Source organism: Plectropomus leopardus, chromosome 14 (genome assembly GCF_026936395.1).
Source record: "Plectropomus leopardus strain MGB_pleo_1.0 chromosome 14, ASM2693639v1, whole genome shotgun sequence".
Classification (NCBI taxonomy): Eukaryota; Metazoa; Chordata; class Actinopteri; order Perciformes; family Serranidae; genus Plectropomus; species Plectropomus leopardus.
The window spans coordinates 6,264,613-6,285,435 of record NC_142189.1 but is presented as its reverse complement, the minus strand read 5'-3'; the positions used below and the strand labels follow the sequence as shown (position 1 = coordinate 6,285,435).

Below are 20,823 nucleotides of genomic sequence, written 5' to 3'. Positions count from 1 at the left end.
CTCACTGTAAATGTCTTAGGGAAAACTATTTTAGTGAACTGTTTAGCTGTAATACAAGAATTTGTGAACAGGAAATGGGGACCATAAGGTTTCCTTTATCATGAAAAACTTAGACTGAAAAATCTGATGTCAGATGGTAAAACTAAGCAGTGCTGATCAAATACAAACCAAGATCATTTTGCTGTATTGCTATTTCTGACTTAAAATGTTTCCAGAAAGATATTTTAGTGCACTGTTTAGCTGTAATGCAAGATTTTAAACTTTCAGACAAGCAACTTGCATTATGTCACCTGACATTGAGGGGGCTTACTAGACTGAAAGTTGTAGATTTTCTACCTCTTTGGCACGAAAGTGAATGCCACAGTCCCTTCTGTCTGTTTTCTCTGGTCAGTTACCACCAATTTCAAAAGTATTTGTCTCTCTTTACTGCAGAGACTTTTTTAAAAGAACATCTTTCCAGCAGTGAAATACTTATTTAAGCACTCATGCTGCCAGATTAAGTTGGTGCCGTTAGGGCTGTCTGGCTGCAGATTTTCCGGAAACAGTCCCCTACGGATATATAAAGTGTCTACAGGTGTGGGCCTGGTTCCGGACCAATATATTTATTAGCTCCCGGAAACTGAGTTTACTGCTGAGCAATATTAACTGTCTCCTCTGGTAGGAATTGTATTTGTTGCCTAGCAACAGTTAGCTTATTAAAGAGTCAGTGAGGATGAGCCGGGATCTATCAGGGCCTTGCTAATTGTATATCTACTTAGAGGCTGGCCCTCGTCTAGTCTGGACAATCTAGCTTTGACAGGGATAACTGGCACCGGGGCAGTCACACCGTATACCATCACCACGCTCTGCTTGGCTCCAGGCAGCAGAGTCAGCCTTGCTGTCAAACCCCTTCTTTTTTTCCTGCAAACCGCCACTACAATAAAGATGTCTGTAAAACTGTTTACAGAGACCTCAAATGGCATCAGGGCTGCCCCGAATGTCCATGATTCAAATCATCAGCCGAGAACCCCCGAGTCAGACCTCATTTTGTCAGTCAAATCATCTATTTAAGCTGCGTCACTGCAGACAGAGCAACACAGGATAGCAACATGGAGGACTACACTGTACAATCCTACTCTTGTCTGGAAATCACTACAAAACTAATCTGAAATGAAGGTCAGCTCAACTCGTCTCTGATGGCTGCTCCACTGCTCAGAGCACTGGTGCTGAATGTTAATACTCCTGTAATGAATTTTTAAACTGTGAAGATTTATTATTTGTAATGCTTTCCCAGAGCCTAGAAAAGTTATTGTTCCTGTGTAATGGCATCTAAATGTGAAGTCTATGGGACATGCCAGCAGACCTTGGAGACAACATTACTCCAATACTGTGTAATGGACAAGGAAACAATCCTGGAAGATAAAATCTGCAGTGTAAAAGCTCCTTTCATCAGAATGAATAAGCACAATCTTGGAACTCAGCATGCAACCAAATGTGAGATTGCACTATAGGGCCCCTTCAAGTCCTTTCTTTGTGCCTCCTTCACATTTCTACACTGAATCAAGCGACGACAGTGTCATTGTGCTCCAGTGTGCAATTATAGACAGCATTTCAGCATTGTGGAATCAAAATAGGTATGACGGACGTGACACGTAACACAATAGTGTCGGCCTCTAGTACATAAAACATATGCATTGGCAGTGCTTTCTAAACATTAGCAATGGCATGACATGGTAATTATCATTTAAGGGCCCGTGTTATATGGTGGTTGATCTCGTCCTCTGTACGGAGGGTAAAGAGCTCCTGAATCTCTGTTTTCCTCATTTGTGGAAATTTACAGCTGCTGTTCTTCTTCTTTGGGTTAGCTGCTAACTGCTATGCTATAGTTTTTTTAATCTCTGTGTGTGGTTCACATGCGTTAGATTTTGTCAAAACATCATATCCGTGTTACCCATGGTCCCATCCTGCTGGCTTTCCCATTTATACAGAGGTAGCTTCGGCGATGTCACTACCTCTGATGTTGCCCTAAAAAGTCGAGACAACTCTGTTCCCCCATTCGGTGATTGTACCTTTATAAAGAACAGCAAAGTGGAATAACAGCCTGAAATTCCCACCTTAAAGAGCAAGGCAAAAGGGGCTATAGCAAGGGTATTCAACTTTGCCAAATGACAGGAGGCAAGGGGCCAGTTGTAGTGGTTCCATACATATTTGGAGGATTTTTGGACATTTCTAAGATTTTATGACATTTTTAGGATTTTAGGACATTTCTAAAAATGCAGGATGTTTCTAGGATTTTAGGACTTTTCTCAGATTTTAGGGCGTTTCTAGGATTTTAGGACCTTTCTTGGATTTTAAGATATTTCTGGGATTTCAGAACATTTCTAGGATTGGTGGCTGGAATTTTATAAAATTCTGGGCTTAGCTAGGACCTCTGTACAGGGTACAGAGGATCCTCCACTGGCACTTTGTTCTATAAACAAACTCTATTTTGATGCTGTTTTATACACTTGGTTACCTTATGTATACTAAAAGTATAAAAACAATTCCCAGTGTGAATCACTTTATTTTTTGATTGCTAATTAGAAAATGGTTCGGAGGGCCATATTTGGCCCGTGTGTTGCAAGTTGAGTAACAATGGGCTACAGTAAAGTCTATGGGAAAGGCTTGCAGGGCTGGGGAAGGACACAATACTCATGTGTAGGGGCTGCACAACAAGGAAACAACCCTAGAAAGAAAAACATCTGTAGTGTAAAAGCTCCTTTCATCAGAATGAATGAGCACAATTTTGGAACTCAGTGCAACCACAGGGATTGTTCTTTGGCACGTCCTGTAAGGTGAGCCTCTCAGACACACAGGTGGACTGCAACATCCAGACCAGGACTCAGCTGGATGAAGGCCACTGAGCAGGAATGTAACAGTGCCATTTAAATCAAAAACATCGATTGCCAGTGTTGCCATTTCCCCCCCCCAAAAAACAGTGTGTAGAAGGGGGCCTTGAGATGATGCCAACCTGCCTCGCAATTTGAATGTGGCAGTTAATTTCCCAGCCTGCTTATAAAAGGGGATCAATGAAGCAACGTCTGTGCAGGCTGACAAATGCATTTTCTGGGTGGTGATGAAGCAGCAGAGGAGACAGAGGAGAGAGTGTTGTGAGGTTAAGAAGGGTCAGATAGTCGAGGCCCACAGGACGACAGGAGCAGAAGTGCCCGCCTCTCCTTTTGAGTTGGCTCCATTTTGTCCACCCTGTTAAAACGACTGTAACTCAATAAGGCCTCACAGCCTCGGGCTCTGTGTACACCATGTGACCTCATCAAGCTCCAGTGTGTTTGTGCTGCAGTGTGTGTGTTCATTAGGTTTGTATGTGTGTGCTCAAGCTCTGTGTAACCACGAGTACATACAGTATGTTTGTGTGTGAGTACAGTATGTTTGTCTGCTGTGCCTCTGGGTTTCGCTTCTTCCATTGAGTGTTTGTGTGTGTGTTGGGTCTTTTTCACACAAGTGATTTACGCTCTAGCACAGAGTGTTTTCTGCATGCTCGTCAGACACCAGAATGTGTCAATATATGTGTTGAAATGTGAAGAAATGTGCTTCTGTACACAAGTCTGTGTGTCTTAAATAGCTTCTGTTTTATTACACCATCATACTGTATACTTCATCATACACTTCCATCATAATGGACTATCTAAACTTTTAAGGTTTAAATGGGTGTCCAACTAAAACACGGGAATGGCAGGAATATCATGCTGTTATGCTGCCTCACTTTTCTGTATAAAAGGTACAGAGTCGTCTCCCCTTTGAGCCGGCAACAGAGATTAGAAGGACAGCCGGCAGGATGAGACCTTGAGCTGGAGAATCTTGAATGAAAATACACGAGGAACTGGACTATAACAAGGACTGTAAATTATTATTATTGCCATGTTATTCAATTGTTATTGTTTATAAAGTGCTGCCACTGAAGTGGCATGATGCTGCCATTTTTTGTTCTGTGTAAAAAGGCAAAGGCAGTGCAAAGAGCGGACCTTAAAAGGGCTTGCCGTAGGTGTTTTACATATTTATGACTAGAAAAACTTGACACACAGCACAGAGCTACATCTCAAATTAATATTAAGGGTCCCAGCTTTCAGATGATGATGAACGGTTAACCTGCTGCCCCCCTTTAAAGATCCGCTGTCCCCTCTTAGAAAGACAAAAATAGGTTTATGCTGGGTGTCAGAGGGTTAACTGGTATGAAAATGTAACCATTGTACTGTCCATTAAATTTAGCTCATAAAATATGAAAATTAATCTTGAGCTTGCTTTACAGTATATCAGACTAACAAATGGCTCTCACTGACTCAAGTAGCCTTCAACAGCTCATTGAGTTGAATGTGTAAAACGACTAAAAGGCCCTTAAAACAATTTTATTAAGCAAGAGGAAAAGGTCCAGAATAAACAGGGTGTGAAGTCTCAATCAGTCATTTAAACTGAAAGCTAATCGCAGACACTTGGAACAGCAGTTTTGTAACCTTTGCGCCACATTCAAATATAGTCCCGAAACTCACGACATGCTCATCCTCCTGAATGGACTCACAGCTCAGGTTTGGCCCTGACTACAGAGAATCTGCCTCATTCACTTGCAGCAGTTTGTGACCTGGGTGGGGCCTTTGCAAACAACTGACAACATGGAAAAGCGATTGCTTCCCCCTTCCCCTCCCCTGCTCCCCAAACTGGAATTTGTTCCTTTTGCGCAAATCTGCCGCAATCTCCTGCAGCAGGAAGTACATGTCGGCATATCTCCTCAGGCTGAGACAGCAGACGAGGAGAGTGTGTGAGAGGAAGAGACATTCAGAACAGATCCAAACACCCCTGGAGGTTGTCACAGGGTCACGATGGGTGGAGACCCTCACTGAGAAACGGCAGAAAACAGCCACATTCAGGCCTCCGTGTACAGAGTAAACTATGACACCAGCGTGCCTTAAAGCAAGGTAGATTTAAGTCTTTTAAAGACATTTTTTTGATGCCACAGGGAATAAAGTTTAAGACAAATGTGTAGCATAAAACTTGAGTTTTTTGTCCAGTGAAAAAGTTAGATTATCAACATCAAATGTTGAACAATCCTTTTTAAAGTGAAACACAGGGAAGACAACGAACATTTTATATTATCATGAAAGTTTCTTATTGGTTTACCAACATAAGTGGGAAACATCTGGCATTCCTGGTTGGTTTTCATGGCCATTTTGTGTTTCTCAATCTGATTGTTTGGATTCCCATCATGCTGTTTAAGAGAATTAATTTATTAAATGATTTAGCAAAAAAGAAAAAAAAAGAGGTTACCAATTATTTTGATATTTTATGATGCAATGTTAGAAAAAATAATTTTTTAGAACTTTTAAAGATTAACTAAAGTCTATACAATAATAATTAAGGCAATTAAGGCAAACTTTTAGATTACTGATTTCAGTGCCTTTTCAGAATTTTTAAGGATCCACGAGAACCATGGACAATAATAATAATAATAATAATAATAATAATAATAATAATTATTATTATTATTATTATTATTATTATTATTATTATTATTATTATTATTATTATTAATATTATTATTAATAATAATAATAATAATAATAATAATAATAAACTACTTGGTGACAGATGTAGGAGGGCTGCCATGACATAATGGAAACGTTAGAAGGAGTCAGTGGGATGTCATTAGTAGCACTGTGAAGGAAACTACTGGAGGAAAAGATAATAAAGGAAGTAGGATGTCTGGTATTTAGCAGCCTTGTTCCTAGAAGTTTGGAGGGGTTTTCTAGTCAAACCTACCGTCTTCAGCCGCTTCACTGCATCCTCGCAGATGTGCATGCCTCGGGACTCCTCCACCTCCACATGTCCCAGGTACTGCAGGGAGTAGAGACAGAAAGATAGAGACAGAGTGAGTAATGCTCTGACAAACCTGTCCCGTGGCAATCTCTGCTGAAGTTTAACTACGGTTACATTAATAAACTCTGCAATGAGATTGGGTATTTAAATGAGTCCAGACTGTCTAACATCCCCTGGTAGACTGGCGCTGGTGATTTATACACTTAATTAATTACCATTTTCAGGTCAATCGCAGTTCAATTGCTCCCTTGTTGATGCCTAATGTTATCGGTGGAGAAAACACTTTCTGAGAAGTATAAAGGAGCAAATTCCTAAATCTTACATTAAGTGTTATAATGATGGGATTACAGGAGAAAAACAAAAACACACATAGGGGCAAGAAGAAGCCGCTTTTTCCTTGTACACTCAGCACAGTCACACATGCAACCAGTTCCTTTGCATACCAGTTGACTTACACCTCATTGAAATACATTATTTTTTCTCTTTTGGCCTTCATAAAATTCCAGCTAAGAGTGGCCAAGTGATACCGTCACCTTTGAAAACTGACTTTAAACAGTTTCTGTTAATTATGTAATCTTTTTGGTATTTTGGCCTCATTCCCACTGTACAAAAATCTCGCTAAGATCTTGCCTTTTAATGCAACAGGAAAGGTAAAAATCGGCATTCACACCAAGACCAAGCCTGTATAAGAAAGAGATTAAGAGTAAATAACCCCCAGTGTGATATTCCTGCCTTGAACAGGCAGTGTAAATGCAGCTTTAGCAGTAATGTAATATGAAACAGTCTGTGGCTTTTATTGATATCTAGTGTCGCAAAAATCTGTTTTTACTACTGTTAGTTTATCTACTATATGACGTGAATGTCGCTGTTCCACTGAACGTGTTGTGGAGCCCTTCACACTTTAACACTTGGTATGGAAAACAAAATAAATTGTCAAATATTTGTATTGACCAAGCAAATACAATTCCACTGATTCGATAATTCTGTGCTGGGTACAGCCTTATTGCCCTTTATACTGCATGTGTTGCTTAATACTTGACATCTTAAGCCTTTTTCCCTTCTTTATGCATCTTGAAAATAAATAAATTTGACTGAACTGCCTCCACTGACGTCAGAAGGATCAGTTCACCTTTAAAAAATATACAATAACCTTCAAGGATAAAGAGCGTAGGCCCTATAACACCATATACGCCACATAATGAGAGATAATTGCTTTGACTGTCATCTAGTAACTAATTAATCAAGAGACTGTCAGACTCAGCTGGGGGGGCGAGACCCCGTGCCCTGACCATCAGGCCTTCCTACGTGAGTGGGATTAACTGGAACTGAATGAACGGAAAAAGCTGTCTCCTCCAGCTCAAACCTCCCTCCCTCCTCCCTCCCTCCCTCCTCCTGGACCTGAAGCAACATCACACCCTGCTGTGTGTCACTCCAGAGTCACAACCCTGACCGCCCCAGAAGCCATTGTGCGTGCAGGACCGGAGAGGAAGTCCTTACCCTTTCCTTACAGATACACACACACACAGACACAGACACACACACACACACACACACACACAGAGTGACGCTGACCCACGCCTGTCACCCCCCCACCTTCAGGCCTTGCTATTTTGAGAGTGTGACGCCACGGCTGTGAGTCACACTGTCGGCATATTAGAATACACATGTGCACACACACATAGATGTGCACAAAAAACCCCCCAAAAAGCGCATGTATGCTGAGGACAATACTGATACGAGGAGGCAGCTGAGGGTAGTAAGGACATTGAAAGCAGCGGCGTTGTTAATAGGGCGATCAACCAGGAAATGCAGCTGAGGTGAGATGAGTAAACGTAGGGGAGGCGTCAACTGTCACAACACATGCTTCACTGTAGCATCTTACTCCATCCTGTTAGAAAGAAGCTGGCAGCAACACATTTAACAGATGCGGTCAACAAAAGCAACAAAAACGTCCATTTATTATTAAGTATGCAGAACCTCATACATTTTCTCTGTTTTTTACATTTAAAAAAACTGGCTTTTTTTTAAAAGAAATTATCATTTAAAAGTTTAAACCCTGAAAATGAATGGATAATTTGTAATGATGATCAGGACTGAAGTTAGTTAAAAGCTTTAACTCCAAAAAAGTGGACAATAATAATAATTTGTATTATTTTTATAGCAGTTTAGAAATAGGATATTTTTAGGAGGACAAAAGGAACTCTTCCTAAAAATCTCATACTGCACAAAAAATAAAAACATATCCCAGAGTCTGATAATACACCCCCCCGCAAAAAATTAAAGGGTTTAATTTAAAGGGTTAAAAATTCTGAAAAAAATTAAAGAACATTTTGATTAAGACAGAAGTTGGTGAAACAAAAAAATGGAAATTAATATTAGTACATAGCATTATTTAAAGCAATTTTAGAAAGAGGACGTTTTTGTCCTTAGGAGGCAGAATTGAGCTAATGTGATTAGGGGACCAGAGGGTTAATTAATAATAATCAATATCTGCTGAACAGTGTGTAGTACAAGCGTAGAGTAATTTGGATCTGAAATACAGTTGGTTTGTGGGCCCACTCCAGGATTAGTTACACTTGGCACTAATCCCACAGTGGGCCAGGATTAGATTCAGTTTATATATATCACAGTATTTTTATTTTGTGCCGTCACTGCCACTGCGCTGTTTGTGTTTGTTTGAGGAGGAAAAACACAAGATAAAATACTATATTTACATTAAGCTGCCCCCTCAAGGTTAATCTCCAGCTGGAGAGGGCCAGCAGAGGTAACATCATGTGGGATGCACTGAAATCCACATTTTGTAAACATTTGTAGCAGCCGATGATAAGGAGGACAGAGGTCAAGAAAACACTGACAGTAAAACAGAACAGCCCAGTATTGTTAAATATTGAGGTTTAATTTCCAGGTATTACCTAACATTGTGGAAAAGAAGATTCATAAAAAATGTCACTACCTCTTTAGCATGAATAATACGCTCAACTTAGAAAAAAAAACAAACAACTCTGTACCTCATTGGCAATGGCAGAAACGGCATTGAGCGTCTTCACAGCTCTTAACCTTATCTTCACAGTTCATCTTCTGCAGTAATGTGACTACTCAGCCTCCATTACCTAGCAGGTTAGGAGTCCGGCTCTTTAGTAAGGCGCCAGAACACAGTAAACAAGTCAACAAGAATTTATCCGTTCCTGCCAGAGACATACATTTTTATAGTTCATCTTAAACCATATTAACGTTAATTAACAAAAGAGACACCAAGCATTATTTAATTCAACTCAAATATTAGTAATGAAATTTAAGACATAACTGCCACTGCCACTTAACAAAAAGGTTTCAATTGGTTTACCAAAATGAGTGGATAATATCTGTCATTTCTGGAAGGTTTTCTTGGCTATTTTGTGGTTCTCAATCGGCATGTGACGTTCCACAGCTTGGATTCCCATCATGATGAGTTTAAGAAAAGGAATTTATCAAATGATTTACCAAAAAAATAGATCTTACGAATTATTTGGGGGATTTTACAATGCAACGTCAGAAAAAAACTGAGTAAAATCCTACTTCCTATGTCTGAGCAGCAAGACTTTCTTTTAAGATGAATCCAGGTCAATATAAGGACAATTAAGGCTTTATATTAGACTTTAGATTAATAATTTCAATGCCTTTAAAGACTTTTAAGAGTCCACAGGAGCTGATATTGTTGGCATAAATCCTCTGGATGCTATCCAGGTGTATTCCAGGAATTAATTCAGGGTATTGGTCATAAATCACTTTCTGTGAAAAATTCTGTCAGTTACTAATAGAAAATCTATACTGTGCACCATATACTGTACTGTACAAACTCCTCCTTTTCAACATGTGAATAAGTGCAGACAACAAGCTGCACACACTCATTTCCATATGAATGAGTCTACACAGTTTAAACCTACCAAGGACATATAAATACATTTGCTTTTAATCTGTGTTAGTTGGTAAACAACACACATAAGCAATTCAATCTAATCTCACACCCGTCTCCAGCCTTCAGCAGTCTCGGAGGACTGACATTTCCATACAAAAAAGCAAATCTACATTTTTTTTGCCTTTGACAATCTCCTTGAATCATGAATAATTGTCTGTCACTGCAATTTCAGCTGGAAAACAACAGACACAAGCATAAACGCACTGAGACGTGATAATCAGTGGAGAACTGGGCTTTTACTATGCTTGTCAAAATGCGCTATGTAGTGGTGGGAGCCCCAAGCCACAACAATAAAGGCTCATTTCACCCCGTTTTAACCTCCCGGATCTCCTCTTTTTCCCTTGACACCACCAACAGCCTCTCTTTTTCTCCTTCCCCGCTAGATCTCCTCTCCTCCCCACTATCGGTTACTCTTTAGTGCGGCAGTCGGTGATAATTTCAGTGCAACTATTCCAACCCACACACAACCGGGCTCCTCTGAGGCACCTAGAGCGGGAGACAGGGAGCAGGAGGGGGAGGAGGGACACAGAGGAGTAGCATGGTAGGTTGCACCAGCACGATGATAGCTAGTGTAGAAGGGGAAAAAAATGCTGGTGGAGAAGTGTGAGTGGCTGCAGAAGTACAAAAAGGAAAGCATGACAAAAGAGATAAGCTAATTTTCCTTTTGCCCACAGTGGCTGATCTGTAATTCACTTGCAGCTTTCACTATACAGAAGAATTTTAGGGTGGAGCAAGAAAACTACAGTCAGTTACCTGAGTTTTGGTAAAGTGTGCTTACAGGCTGGTTACAGTTACACAGCACTGGTTTGTGTTTTGCAGCTTTATGAAGGCAGAGCATTTTAAGAGAAGAAAGAAATCTGCAGTACAAAGCCCAAAGACAATGTGCTTACTTGAGGGAAGTGGTGAATAAAAAAAAGAAGTGTGTGTGTGTGTGTGTGTGTGTGTGTGTGTGGGGGGGGGGTGGGGGGTAAAGTAATTGCTAATCAACAAATCTAGCTTTGAGTGCAGCTAAAGGACACAATTTATAGGAAGCAGCCAGTGAGGGAGGGAAGGTGTGTGTGTGTGTGTGTGTGTGTGTGTGTGTGTGTGTGTGTGTGTGTGTGTGTGTGTGTGTGTGTGTGTGTGTGTGTCGAACGGACATTTGGAAGACAGCTTAGAGGAGATCGTGAATCTAGGGCGTTTCACACACTGGCTTAGATATTCACACAAAAAACGTGAAGCCATGAACTGATGCACACCTGTTCCACATCAAGTCTCAGTCTCTTTATCTTAGCCGCGTCTGCACTTGAACAGATTTTTTTGAAAACAAATATCTTTTCCCTCAGTTTTAAAAAATGATTCTGTCTACACGACCTTTGCTTAAACAAATATCTGTCCACACTGAATGGGCTCAGTGTGACAGCGGCATTCACGTAATTTATCAAACAAGCTGACTGCAAGAATGACATTTTTTGCAAACACTACATATGAAACAAAAGCCACATACTATATCAGAATGAGTTGCTGTGAGCTGTAAATTCACCACTTCTCAGCAGAAGAGAGTAGACAATGTTTTCTAAAAGCCTTATGGTGCAGTCTCTTCCTCTCTGTGCCGCTGCCTGCATGTCTGCAGCTCCCGGTACCAAACAGTACTGTCAAGTGGTCACTCTGCAGCAAAATATGGGGATAAAAACATCCGGAGAAGCACACTGACTAGCAAAAAAGAAAACAAAAAAATGCTCAACATGAAGCAATTTCTGTCAACTAACTGATGATTTACATCTACAACTTTCGAGAAGCAGCCCTACTCCAAAAGCTTGCCGACATCTGCCATCTGGCATAGTCTCCCCTCCTCATAAAGTTAGCAAAGTGTCCAGACTTAAGGGATCTTTTTCAAAACACCTACTGGAGATCTCATCACTGCAAATTTTCCTTCAATATGAGGACGAAGGAGCTCAAACAAACATATGACTGATGCTCTGGCACAAGTTTTTCTTTCACTCCTCATTGACAATAATCCCACTCTGGAAAGTGTCCCACCATCTGTTTGTTCGAGGATCAAAAAATGTTATTTTCTGGTGGACTTACGACTGTGGACGCTGAGGTGGAGTAAAAACTTCTGATGCGGCAGCTGCTTCCATTCATCCTTGAAGTGGTGCAGCAATAGTAACTTTAAGTGTAAAGTAGTCATTGGACCAAGCAGTGCTAACAAAATGTTGTTTATAGTGTGTGCTCGTTGCACAAAGCAACAATGGGGATGCATGAAAATGAGATTATGTCATTGTTTCCCAAATGCTCCATAGCTGGAGTTCAGGAAAAAAACAAAACAATCTGCACCTTAGAGAGATTAACAAAATCTCTGTGTCAGAGGTGCCCAGTAGATCACCTGGTAGAGCAGGCACCTCATGTTCAAAGGCTATGTCCTTGCCACAGCAGCTGGAGCTTTGACTCTAACCTGTGGCTCTTTACTGCGGGATATCCCCTCTCTCTTTCCTTTAAACACTTAATTGTCCTGTCTAATTAAGGCAAAATGGCACATAACGTTTTTAAAAAATCTCTGTTTTAGTGACATAAACTCAAGATCCGTTTGGACAAGGAGCCAAAAAGTAAAGAAAAATATCTGTTAACTGTTACCCACAGCTCCCTCAGCTTACAGTATTTTCAATTCCCATTCTTTGTTCAAGGAAACAGGATAAAGCACACACACAGGTGGCAACACACCCATAACCTGAACACTTTTTATATAACATACAATTCACATCTGTGGACCAGCCACAAAGTGCATATTCTCTGAGGACAACTTTCCCTTTCTCCTCTCTGAGGTTTTCAATTCCTCTTTATTCTGAGTGATGCGAGAATTTGGACCCATGTGATGAGAGGAAGCGTACCGTTGCACTTCTGTTTGCAAAAGTGGAAGGTTCTGTTGCCAAAATACAGCAAACTCTCCACTCCATCAGCTGCAGAGCACCACTGAAGACTGTGAGTAGAAGGATACTGCATCTCCTACTGAGTGGCGTGTCTTGTGCAGGCCCCTCTGCAGTGGCCTGACTTTGTTATGTATCGGCTATAATTAAACATTATCTTTAATTTTTAATATTTCACTTGGTGATTCAAGTGGTTCTGATTACTCTTGGGAGGCCAGGAATCATTGTAAGCACACAACCCACAGGTTTGGAAGGCTACAGCAGATAATCTTGCAACCCAGATAAAAACTGTGCTCACAGTGTCTGAATGCTTATGATTAATCACAAGCGGCGTCCTCGGGGAGCCCGGCAGCATGCAAGTTTCTCAGAGGTATACCACAGTCAGGTCAGTACTGCACTGTGTGTGTGTAAGTGAGGTTTTATATGCAGGTGTGTCTATGTGTGAGTGAGAGTCACCTTGACTGCAAAGCTACATTTGCCGCTGCGGACCGCCTCCTCATCTGTCTGCCACTGGTGCGGCCGACTCGACTCCGGCACGTAGACATCTTTCTTCCGGCGGAAGCTCTGCCGTAGCTTATTCATCGCTGAGCTCCCTGTGAGTGGTGAGAGATACTTTATTAATCCCAGGGTGAAAATTGGGCTGTCAGCAGCAGCAAAATAAAAAAGATACAGCACTGGCTGGAAGCAGAAACACAAAAAGGCAACAGTTAGGGAACATTAAAACATATAAAGCAATAGTAAAAATTTGTAAGTACAGGAAATGTAGCAATTCACGTGCAGTCAATAGTACATGTCAACACAGAAATGAGTCAACTTCCTGTGTTTGATAACGGATAAGAAGGTGGTGATTATGCAGGGTCCCATTACAAACAGAGTGCCACTTTCATGCCGTCTTCATAGTGCTTTTAAATAGGAAAGCTTTAAACAGGGGCGTCAGTGAGGAACACAATCAGCTGTTTTCTCTGTGACTCACAAGAAAGAACAAAAGAGTTGGAGCCTGAGTCTGCGGTGTTAGGAGTCAAGGGACCAAATAGTGAAAAGTGAACAGAGGACACTGAGGGCAGTCTGCTGCGCCTACTGAGGCCACATCCACACTGAGCCTTTATGAAAATGATTCCCGTAACCACCAGTTTTTTAGTACTGTCTTAGAAATTATCTGTGTCCATATTAACATGCCTGAGAACACATATCACATATCCATTCAGGTACACTGGGGCCAATCTGAACAGGAAGCAGATCTTCTACTCTACAGTTAATAGCTTAATTAAAGAAAATACTATGGAGATGGCGAAAGGTAAGAACAGAGATTTTTTTTCTTGGACAAGAAGACAAGGTGGAACTAAAGTAACACATAGTCGGAAATACAGGGACACATTAAAGCAGTACAGAGAGGATTATGCATCATCACAGAAAGCTGTGGCTATGGAAAAGGAGAAGTACCCACACATGAAGAATAAAATCACAAAAGGTATGTAGATCTAAAATGTTCCACTGTCCCCGGCTAAAACACAACTAGGGCTGCCCCTTTTAAAGTCTGAGACTCGAATCATCAGTCAGAGACTCCTCGACTGAGATTGCTTCAAGTCGTGTCATCGTTTTTTGGAGGATTTATTTTTGCCAGTCAGTGTGCTGTGTAGTACAGCAGTTTACAGCCAGGCGTAAACGTTATGTTCAGAACACAAACGTATAAGTGTGGATTTAGCCTGAGAGAAGGTTTTACCTGCTAATTATATCAGGGTTAGAATATTAAAGTTAAATCGGAATCCAATTATTCCCATAGACAGGCAATGATCTCCATTTTTATTTAGACCTTTTGATGTCTTAAATCACTCTCTTGGCCACTGAGATAAGGCTTATGCGAGAAATTCAGTGGCAAAGTTTCTAACTTCTAGATCTACTTGAATTTAAAAAAAAATTCCAAAACTTATTTCCCAAATTTTGAATTCTGAACACCCACCAGAGTTAAAAAAAAAAAAATCACTTCCAGATCCAGCTTTCCAATAACTTGTACTATGCATCATGTACAATAGAGCTGCAATGATTAATTAATTATTGGTCGTTTATTAAATTAATGACCATCTAGGATAATCAATTTATCAGTCTGAGTATATTTTTAAGGAAAAACAAAATCAAAAGTCTCTGATTCTTAAATGTGAATATTTTCCGTTATTTTCGCTCCACTTCACTAAAATGAATATCTTTGTGTTGTGGACACAATAAGACATTTTCCTTAAAAATGTTGTCTTGATGCTTAATCAAGATGTTGAGTCTAGGTCTGACTTTAGTGCAGGTTCAAAACCCTGAAACTCTCAGAGAATCTTAAAACAGCACAATTAATTAGGCTAAAAGCTTCACTTTAAACAGTGCATGCGTGTCTTCTTGGCTTTGGGAGGAGATTAGGAGGCACAAAAACGCAGAGACCCAATTAAAAGTTGCTGATCCAAACTAGAACTGAGAGGTGCATCCATCATTGAAAGCCTGACCCACGTCTCCCTTAGCAACTCATAACTGGGGACCGAGTCATTCAGCCGTGCAATGCTGACTTTTAACACGTGAGCAGAGCATACTCCTTGACTAACAAGTTGCACTAACTTCTGAGCTGATGAGGATCGGCCGGGATTAAAGGTCCTTAATCCAGGAGAGCTGACTGTCCATGTACACACACACCCACACAGACAAGAACATGCAGCAACATAGCACTCACACACATGCTCGCAGCGACCACACACATATGCACTTACTTAACCACGCACACACACACTCACAGGACTGAGCTGTCTGTTTGCATAATGAAACCTGTCCTGTGAGCCGGTACTGGCTGGGGGTAGAAAGTGTGTTTGAGGTGAGGCTCTCTTATCTGTCCGTGCCAGGCTGCAGCTCTGTGGACAGCACACAATGAAGCTTTGAGCCCTGACCAGGCCAACGAAACACACATAAACACATCAAACTTCCTACTGTCACTAAAGGGTGACCAGGAGTGGACCATGGACTCTGGAAACAGCTCATGAGCCTGAATCTGTCATGGGCAGTAGCTAATTTCTGCACTTTGAAATAGCCTGAGTGTACCCTCAAAAGACAAGAGTTAAACCTGCTGATTATTTTACAAGACACCAACATTTTATGAGGAAAGTAGGACATGTGAATGTTTGCTAGTCACTTAGCCAGATGATAGGTAGACCAATAGGGTTGGGCCGGTGTGAAAATTTTCAAACCGGTTTGATATTGAGCCAAAAATGAGACCGGACCGCTTTACAAGATTTTACTAGGTGTCCCACTTGATTCAGCAGTCAATCATGAGAGGAATATTATGACACCGTGTTCAAACAGCAAACGAGTGTCGAACTGTCGCATAGCATTATGTAACACCGGAGCTCTTGGTGTACACTGAATCCATTAAATATGCACCCCTGTCACTTAACGTAAACAAAACACAGAGCTGTCAGCTGTGCGCTTGAGATTAGACTGGAGAAGTAAACACTTAAAAGATAAGTAGCCAACTTGCTATTTTTCTAATCTCAGCAGAAACTTTCAGCCTGGCCATCTCCCTCTAGCCAGCTGACACTGTGTTTAGGCTTTTGTAGTGAAAAAAGTAGGTTTCGTATGAATAATTCCTCATTTTAAACTTCATGAATCAGCCAGTCTTCTGCCACTGTGGCACTTTCAAAGCGAGCAACAGATATAAATAGACACATGGTGTCCTACAAAAGTTCAGCTCAAAAAGCGCTTGCATCCAGTAAGGTCAGCTCTTGGTCAGCTTCAAATCTTAGTAAGTTTAGAAACATAATATTGTATATTGTTCATGTTTCCATATTGGTTATTACTAATGCAATTTTTTGTTGGATTTAGCACTGTGACTTAGGTTACTTTAAAAATTGCCAGAATGTGACATAATGACACAAATGTCATCTTGCATAAATCAAACTGGATTAAGTTCGTACATGGCACTGGACCAACAAAATCCGAAAACAACCCAACTCTAATGGTCAACCTAACAAACCAAATTCAAGTTGAGATTTCAGCTAGTTGGTGGATTTTTGTCTCCTTTTCCATGATCTGTAATGGAAACTCTGGTTTCACAGTGCAGCAAACAACTATGACATCACTCAGAAAGACAATCATGACCCCTGAGCCATACCGTAAGCAGAGACAAAATTCACAAGCGGTCTGACAAAGGGTTGACAATGTCGACTAACGAGGTGTAAAGCAGGAGCTTAGATGTGTGAAAGAACCTGTTTTATAGTAAGAGCCAAATACCTCTGCAGGTGTCATGATATAAAAAGCATCCAGTCGGACTCAAGTGTTTATAAAAATGTGTGCACGCATTTGACAGCGCACATACACAAGTTGTAGCCTGCAGTAGACGAGTTTGAAAACAAGACTATTGGGTGAGAGGGAAAAAATATTGCTTCATCCCTCACTCCCTCTCTCTCCCAACGCACTGGTTTATTTAGGTCATATCATGTTTGGGCTCACTGCAGTGCCAGTGACAGGCTGCATGCTTCCAGCCTGCAGAGTGAAGAGGAGGAGCAGGATGAGAACAGATTTGTCTGCTCTTCAGCACCTCGTCTTTGGTGCAACAAATTAAAGCATTTGTGTCCAATGTGTTATGTACACATTTTAAGTTAATGTTGCCAACTTAAAGTCACTCATCATATTGTAAACTGACACGACACCACTCAGTGCTAGTAATTTTAAATACATCTTGCGACATACCATGTAAACAGGGCTTAAATTTTACACATCTCAAAGAAAAATAGCTTGTTTGTGACCCTTTAGGAGGTTCTACTTTTAGATAGGTAGTCATTCCTCTTTTTTAAAGCCTTCAGATAATTTGAAACAGCAGTTTTGTTGCATGGATCATATGACTACTTGGTATGTGAAAGGGGTTGCTCATAGTGACATTATCGACCAATTCTGCTGTACTCCTCAGCTCTACAGAGGGTTTTAGTGTCTTCAAGCTCATTGTTTTGGTTTTCTGACCCACAAACTGATCTCATCAGCCTTCTTTCCAGCTGCAAAAAAAGCATTAAACCAACTGTATACTACCTACTCACCACCAAAAATGGTTGTCAAAAAGTAGATGACTAGCTGGTGAATGTATTGGAGTGTTATGCAGCTAAAAATGCAGACATTTCAAAAACTGATGAAAAGGAAAAAGAATGTCAGACATGGATTCATCAGGTGGCCAAAAACATATAAGGGTAACTGTTTGCTGATGTGTTCACTACAACTTTAAAAGGTGGTAATGTGTTGTGTATACAGCTTGTTTCTAAAATCCTTTTTTGACATGAGGGGTTGGTGAGAAAAGCCTCTATAATAGATGGTAAATTGTGTGATGACGAAGCTACTATACTCAAGTGCAGAACAAATGACATTTGCTGCTAGGAGATCTCATTTTGGGACAGACAGAGGCAGAACGCTATTAGTCTGGAAAATAGGTTGGGGTTTTTTCATCCCACAGGCCACTGTCGGTGCATGCCCCCAAAGTTTCTATGCCTCTTCTCACAGCACTTTACTAAACTCACCTTCTAAATCACTTAACACTTATGCTACCGCCAGCTTACAACCCACACACCTTCTCTCTCCGGCGCACTGCAGAGTCTAACAGAGACCCACAAGGAGAGAGCAGGAATGTAAGCGAAAGCACATATACTCATGTGCGTGGGAAAGAGAGCGTACGCTTGCTGTATTTATGAGTATGAATGTTTGTGCTTGGCTGAGCATATGCACCTGCAGCGTGAGTGTACAATGTGTAACATTTGCAGGAATGTGATATGAATACGCCGGCAAGAAGTTAATATTTAAAGGCCTACATCTAGCTCGGGGATTCCTATTGCTAATCTCTTTGTACCCTTTACCCCCTTTAGGAATGACACAAAGGTGTAAAGGTCCACATTTGCACTGAACCAGCACAGATCATTTAAACCTGACTCCTCAACTCCTGAGGACAATAAAGTATTTCACCTCTGAAGAGATGGCCTTTTAATAAAACTAGGATGTCTATGCGTTAGGAAAATGCAAATACTTTTGCAATTGGTGCTACATGACCACAGAAAACAGAGAAAAAGGACACTTTTGCTCAAGAGGCAAAAAAACCTACAGCTACCAGAATGCACAGCGCCAGGCAAGGCCAACACTCCCGCTAATGGGCTACAAAATGCAAACTTGTACATGTGAAACAATGGTGGTCTCAGGATTCTGTATTATCAGATAACCCATTGAAACTTGAGCAAGTCATCTTGATTTCTTTTAAAAACATTTCCCATTGTTATGATTTAAATTATCTTATTTTTTAAAAATATTTTTGGAATAACTTTTTCCAGGTAAATTCCTTTATTTGAACTTACTTTTTTTAAAATTTTTTCACAAATTTTCAGGTGATACTTTTTTTTTTAAAGAACTTTTTATCCACTAATTTACTAGGCTTTTTTACTTTACTTTTTACTTTTTTTCACTGTTTTTTATGTCATTTTGTTATACTTTTTACTAATTTCCTCCTAAATTTTGGGTAATTTCCTTTTTCATTGCTAATTTCCTTCTTTGCATGTTTTAGAAAGAAATTTTTGCTCAGGTTTCAAAGGGTTAACCATTGTCTGTTTACGAACTACTTCGGTATGAAAAGGCAGAACATAAATTCAGCCTTTATGTTGACTTCAAGTAACAAAACTGCAGCAAAACCTTTTTGTGAACTCATTAAGGGAAGCACCTTTTTTAAAAAAACCCAAAACAAAACAAACATATTTATACTATATTGCAGAGAGAGGTTTGTGTTAACAGCAGCAACCAGGGATTAAAAGCAGACTGGTAGGTCAAACGTGGGTTAAACACATGTTCTTCATCCTGTGTTTAACATGGAGTTTGCTTATGAAATCTACATTAGCAGCAGTGCCACCATCAGCATTAGGTAACTCTATTGTCGTGTTGGCAGGAAGGTGAGCTGTGATAGCCATGGAGGTCAGAGAGAGTGGGCCGGAGGGAGCAGAGCACAGAATGAGCAGTGAGGGGGAAAGTCTGGGCTGTGTTCGCCCGGTGCAGAGTGCTGGGGCGGGTGTTTGGATGGGAGTGGGTCATGTGAGATGGGTTTAGCCCCTTGGTTTGGGAATGAGCCAGAGAGAAGAAGGCAAAGGTGAGAGACAAAGAAAGAGCAGCAAATTCAGACATGGTGAGGTGAAAAGGAGGTTAAAGAAGGGAAGAGTTGAGATAAGTAGCAGAGGAGAAAAGTCAAATAATTAGGACGGTAAAGAGGAAAAGAGAACAGCTGAGAGGTATGGTGGAAAATGAAGCCTTAAAAATTGCATTAGCACAGTTTCCCTTAGGTCTGTATCTATTCCAGACTCATTAAACATAAGCATACTATTCCTCATAGCAACAAAAGGTCTTCAAAAGTTGCATTTTAATAGGATTAAAGAAAATAAAACCAATGCAACCTCATGACTTCAAGCAGGTAGATCAAACCTGCAGTAAAAAAGACAGTAATAGCTTCTGACTCTGGCAAGTACTTCAGAGTTTATGATCTTTGTGGGCATTAATGGCACCCGTGTTATCCTTTCAAGTGAAGCAGATGAATACGGCTAACTATAAATGGAGGGACTTTCAAATTTTACTGTTTGTACATCTACAAAGCAAGAGCAAAAGCTGTACCAGTACACGGTTCCACCCCCTGAGAAAAGTAACTTCTACTTTTTATGCAAGATGAAATGTTTGGTGTCTGCACTGTATTCTGGTTTATTAAAGTTACTGTCTGCCTCTTCAACAGATGACCTCTTCCTTTACTACAGTCCATTGTTTAGAAGCAGGGCAAATATCCCAGAATTTTGCTTACACACAGAGGTATAGACCAAACAAAATAAGCCAGAAATTAAGGGTAAAAACACAACTTGGGGTCAGCTGTCGGTGAATGTCAGGCAGGCAGTGAACGTCTGTGGCCCTAGTTTCTGCAGTGTGTCTCACACCATTGGCACTAGTTGGGCATGGCTGGCTGTTTTTTCAGCAAATTTAGCATGCTGAACCGTAGTCGAAGCCGGGGAAGCCTGTCGGTGACTGAAATTACTCTGACTGACAGTTCAACTCAGGAAATGAAGAATGCAAGCAAACGACTTAAGTCAAGAGTGGTAAGATCGAAAC

The 20,823-nt window shown here is 40.7% G+C and overlaps 1 protein-coding gene across 3 annotated transcripts in view; it reads right to left on the bottom strand.

Annotated features, from left to right (window-relative positions):
• numb (NUMB endocytic adaptor protein) overlaps positions 1-20,823 on the bottom strand; it is a 61,339-nt gene that overhangs the window by 13,709 nt on the left and 26,807 nt on the right. For all 3 annotated transcript variants that reach the window (XM_042500074.2, XM_042500076.2, XM_042500075.2), the window contains exons 2-3: positions 13,156-13,292; positions 5,785-5,859 (exon numbers count right to left, since the gene is read on the bottom strand). In XM_042500074.2, the coding sequence (XP_042356008.2) occupies positions 5,785-5,859; positions 13,156-13,281 (201 nt within the window). In that variant the 5' untranslated portion in view covers positions 13,282-13,292. The remainder of the gene's footprint in view (positions 1-5,784; positions 5,860-13,155; positions 13,293-20,823) is intronic.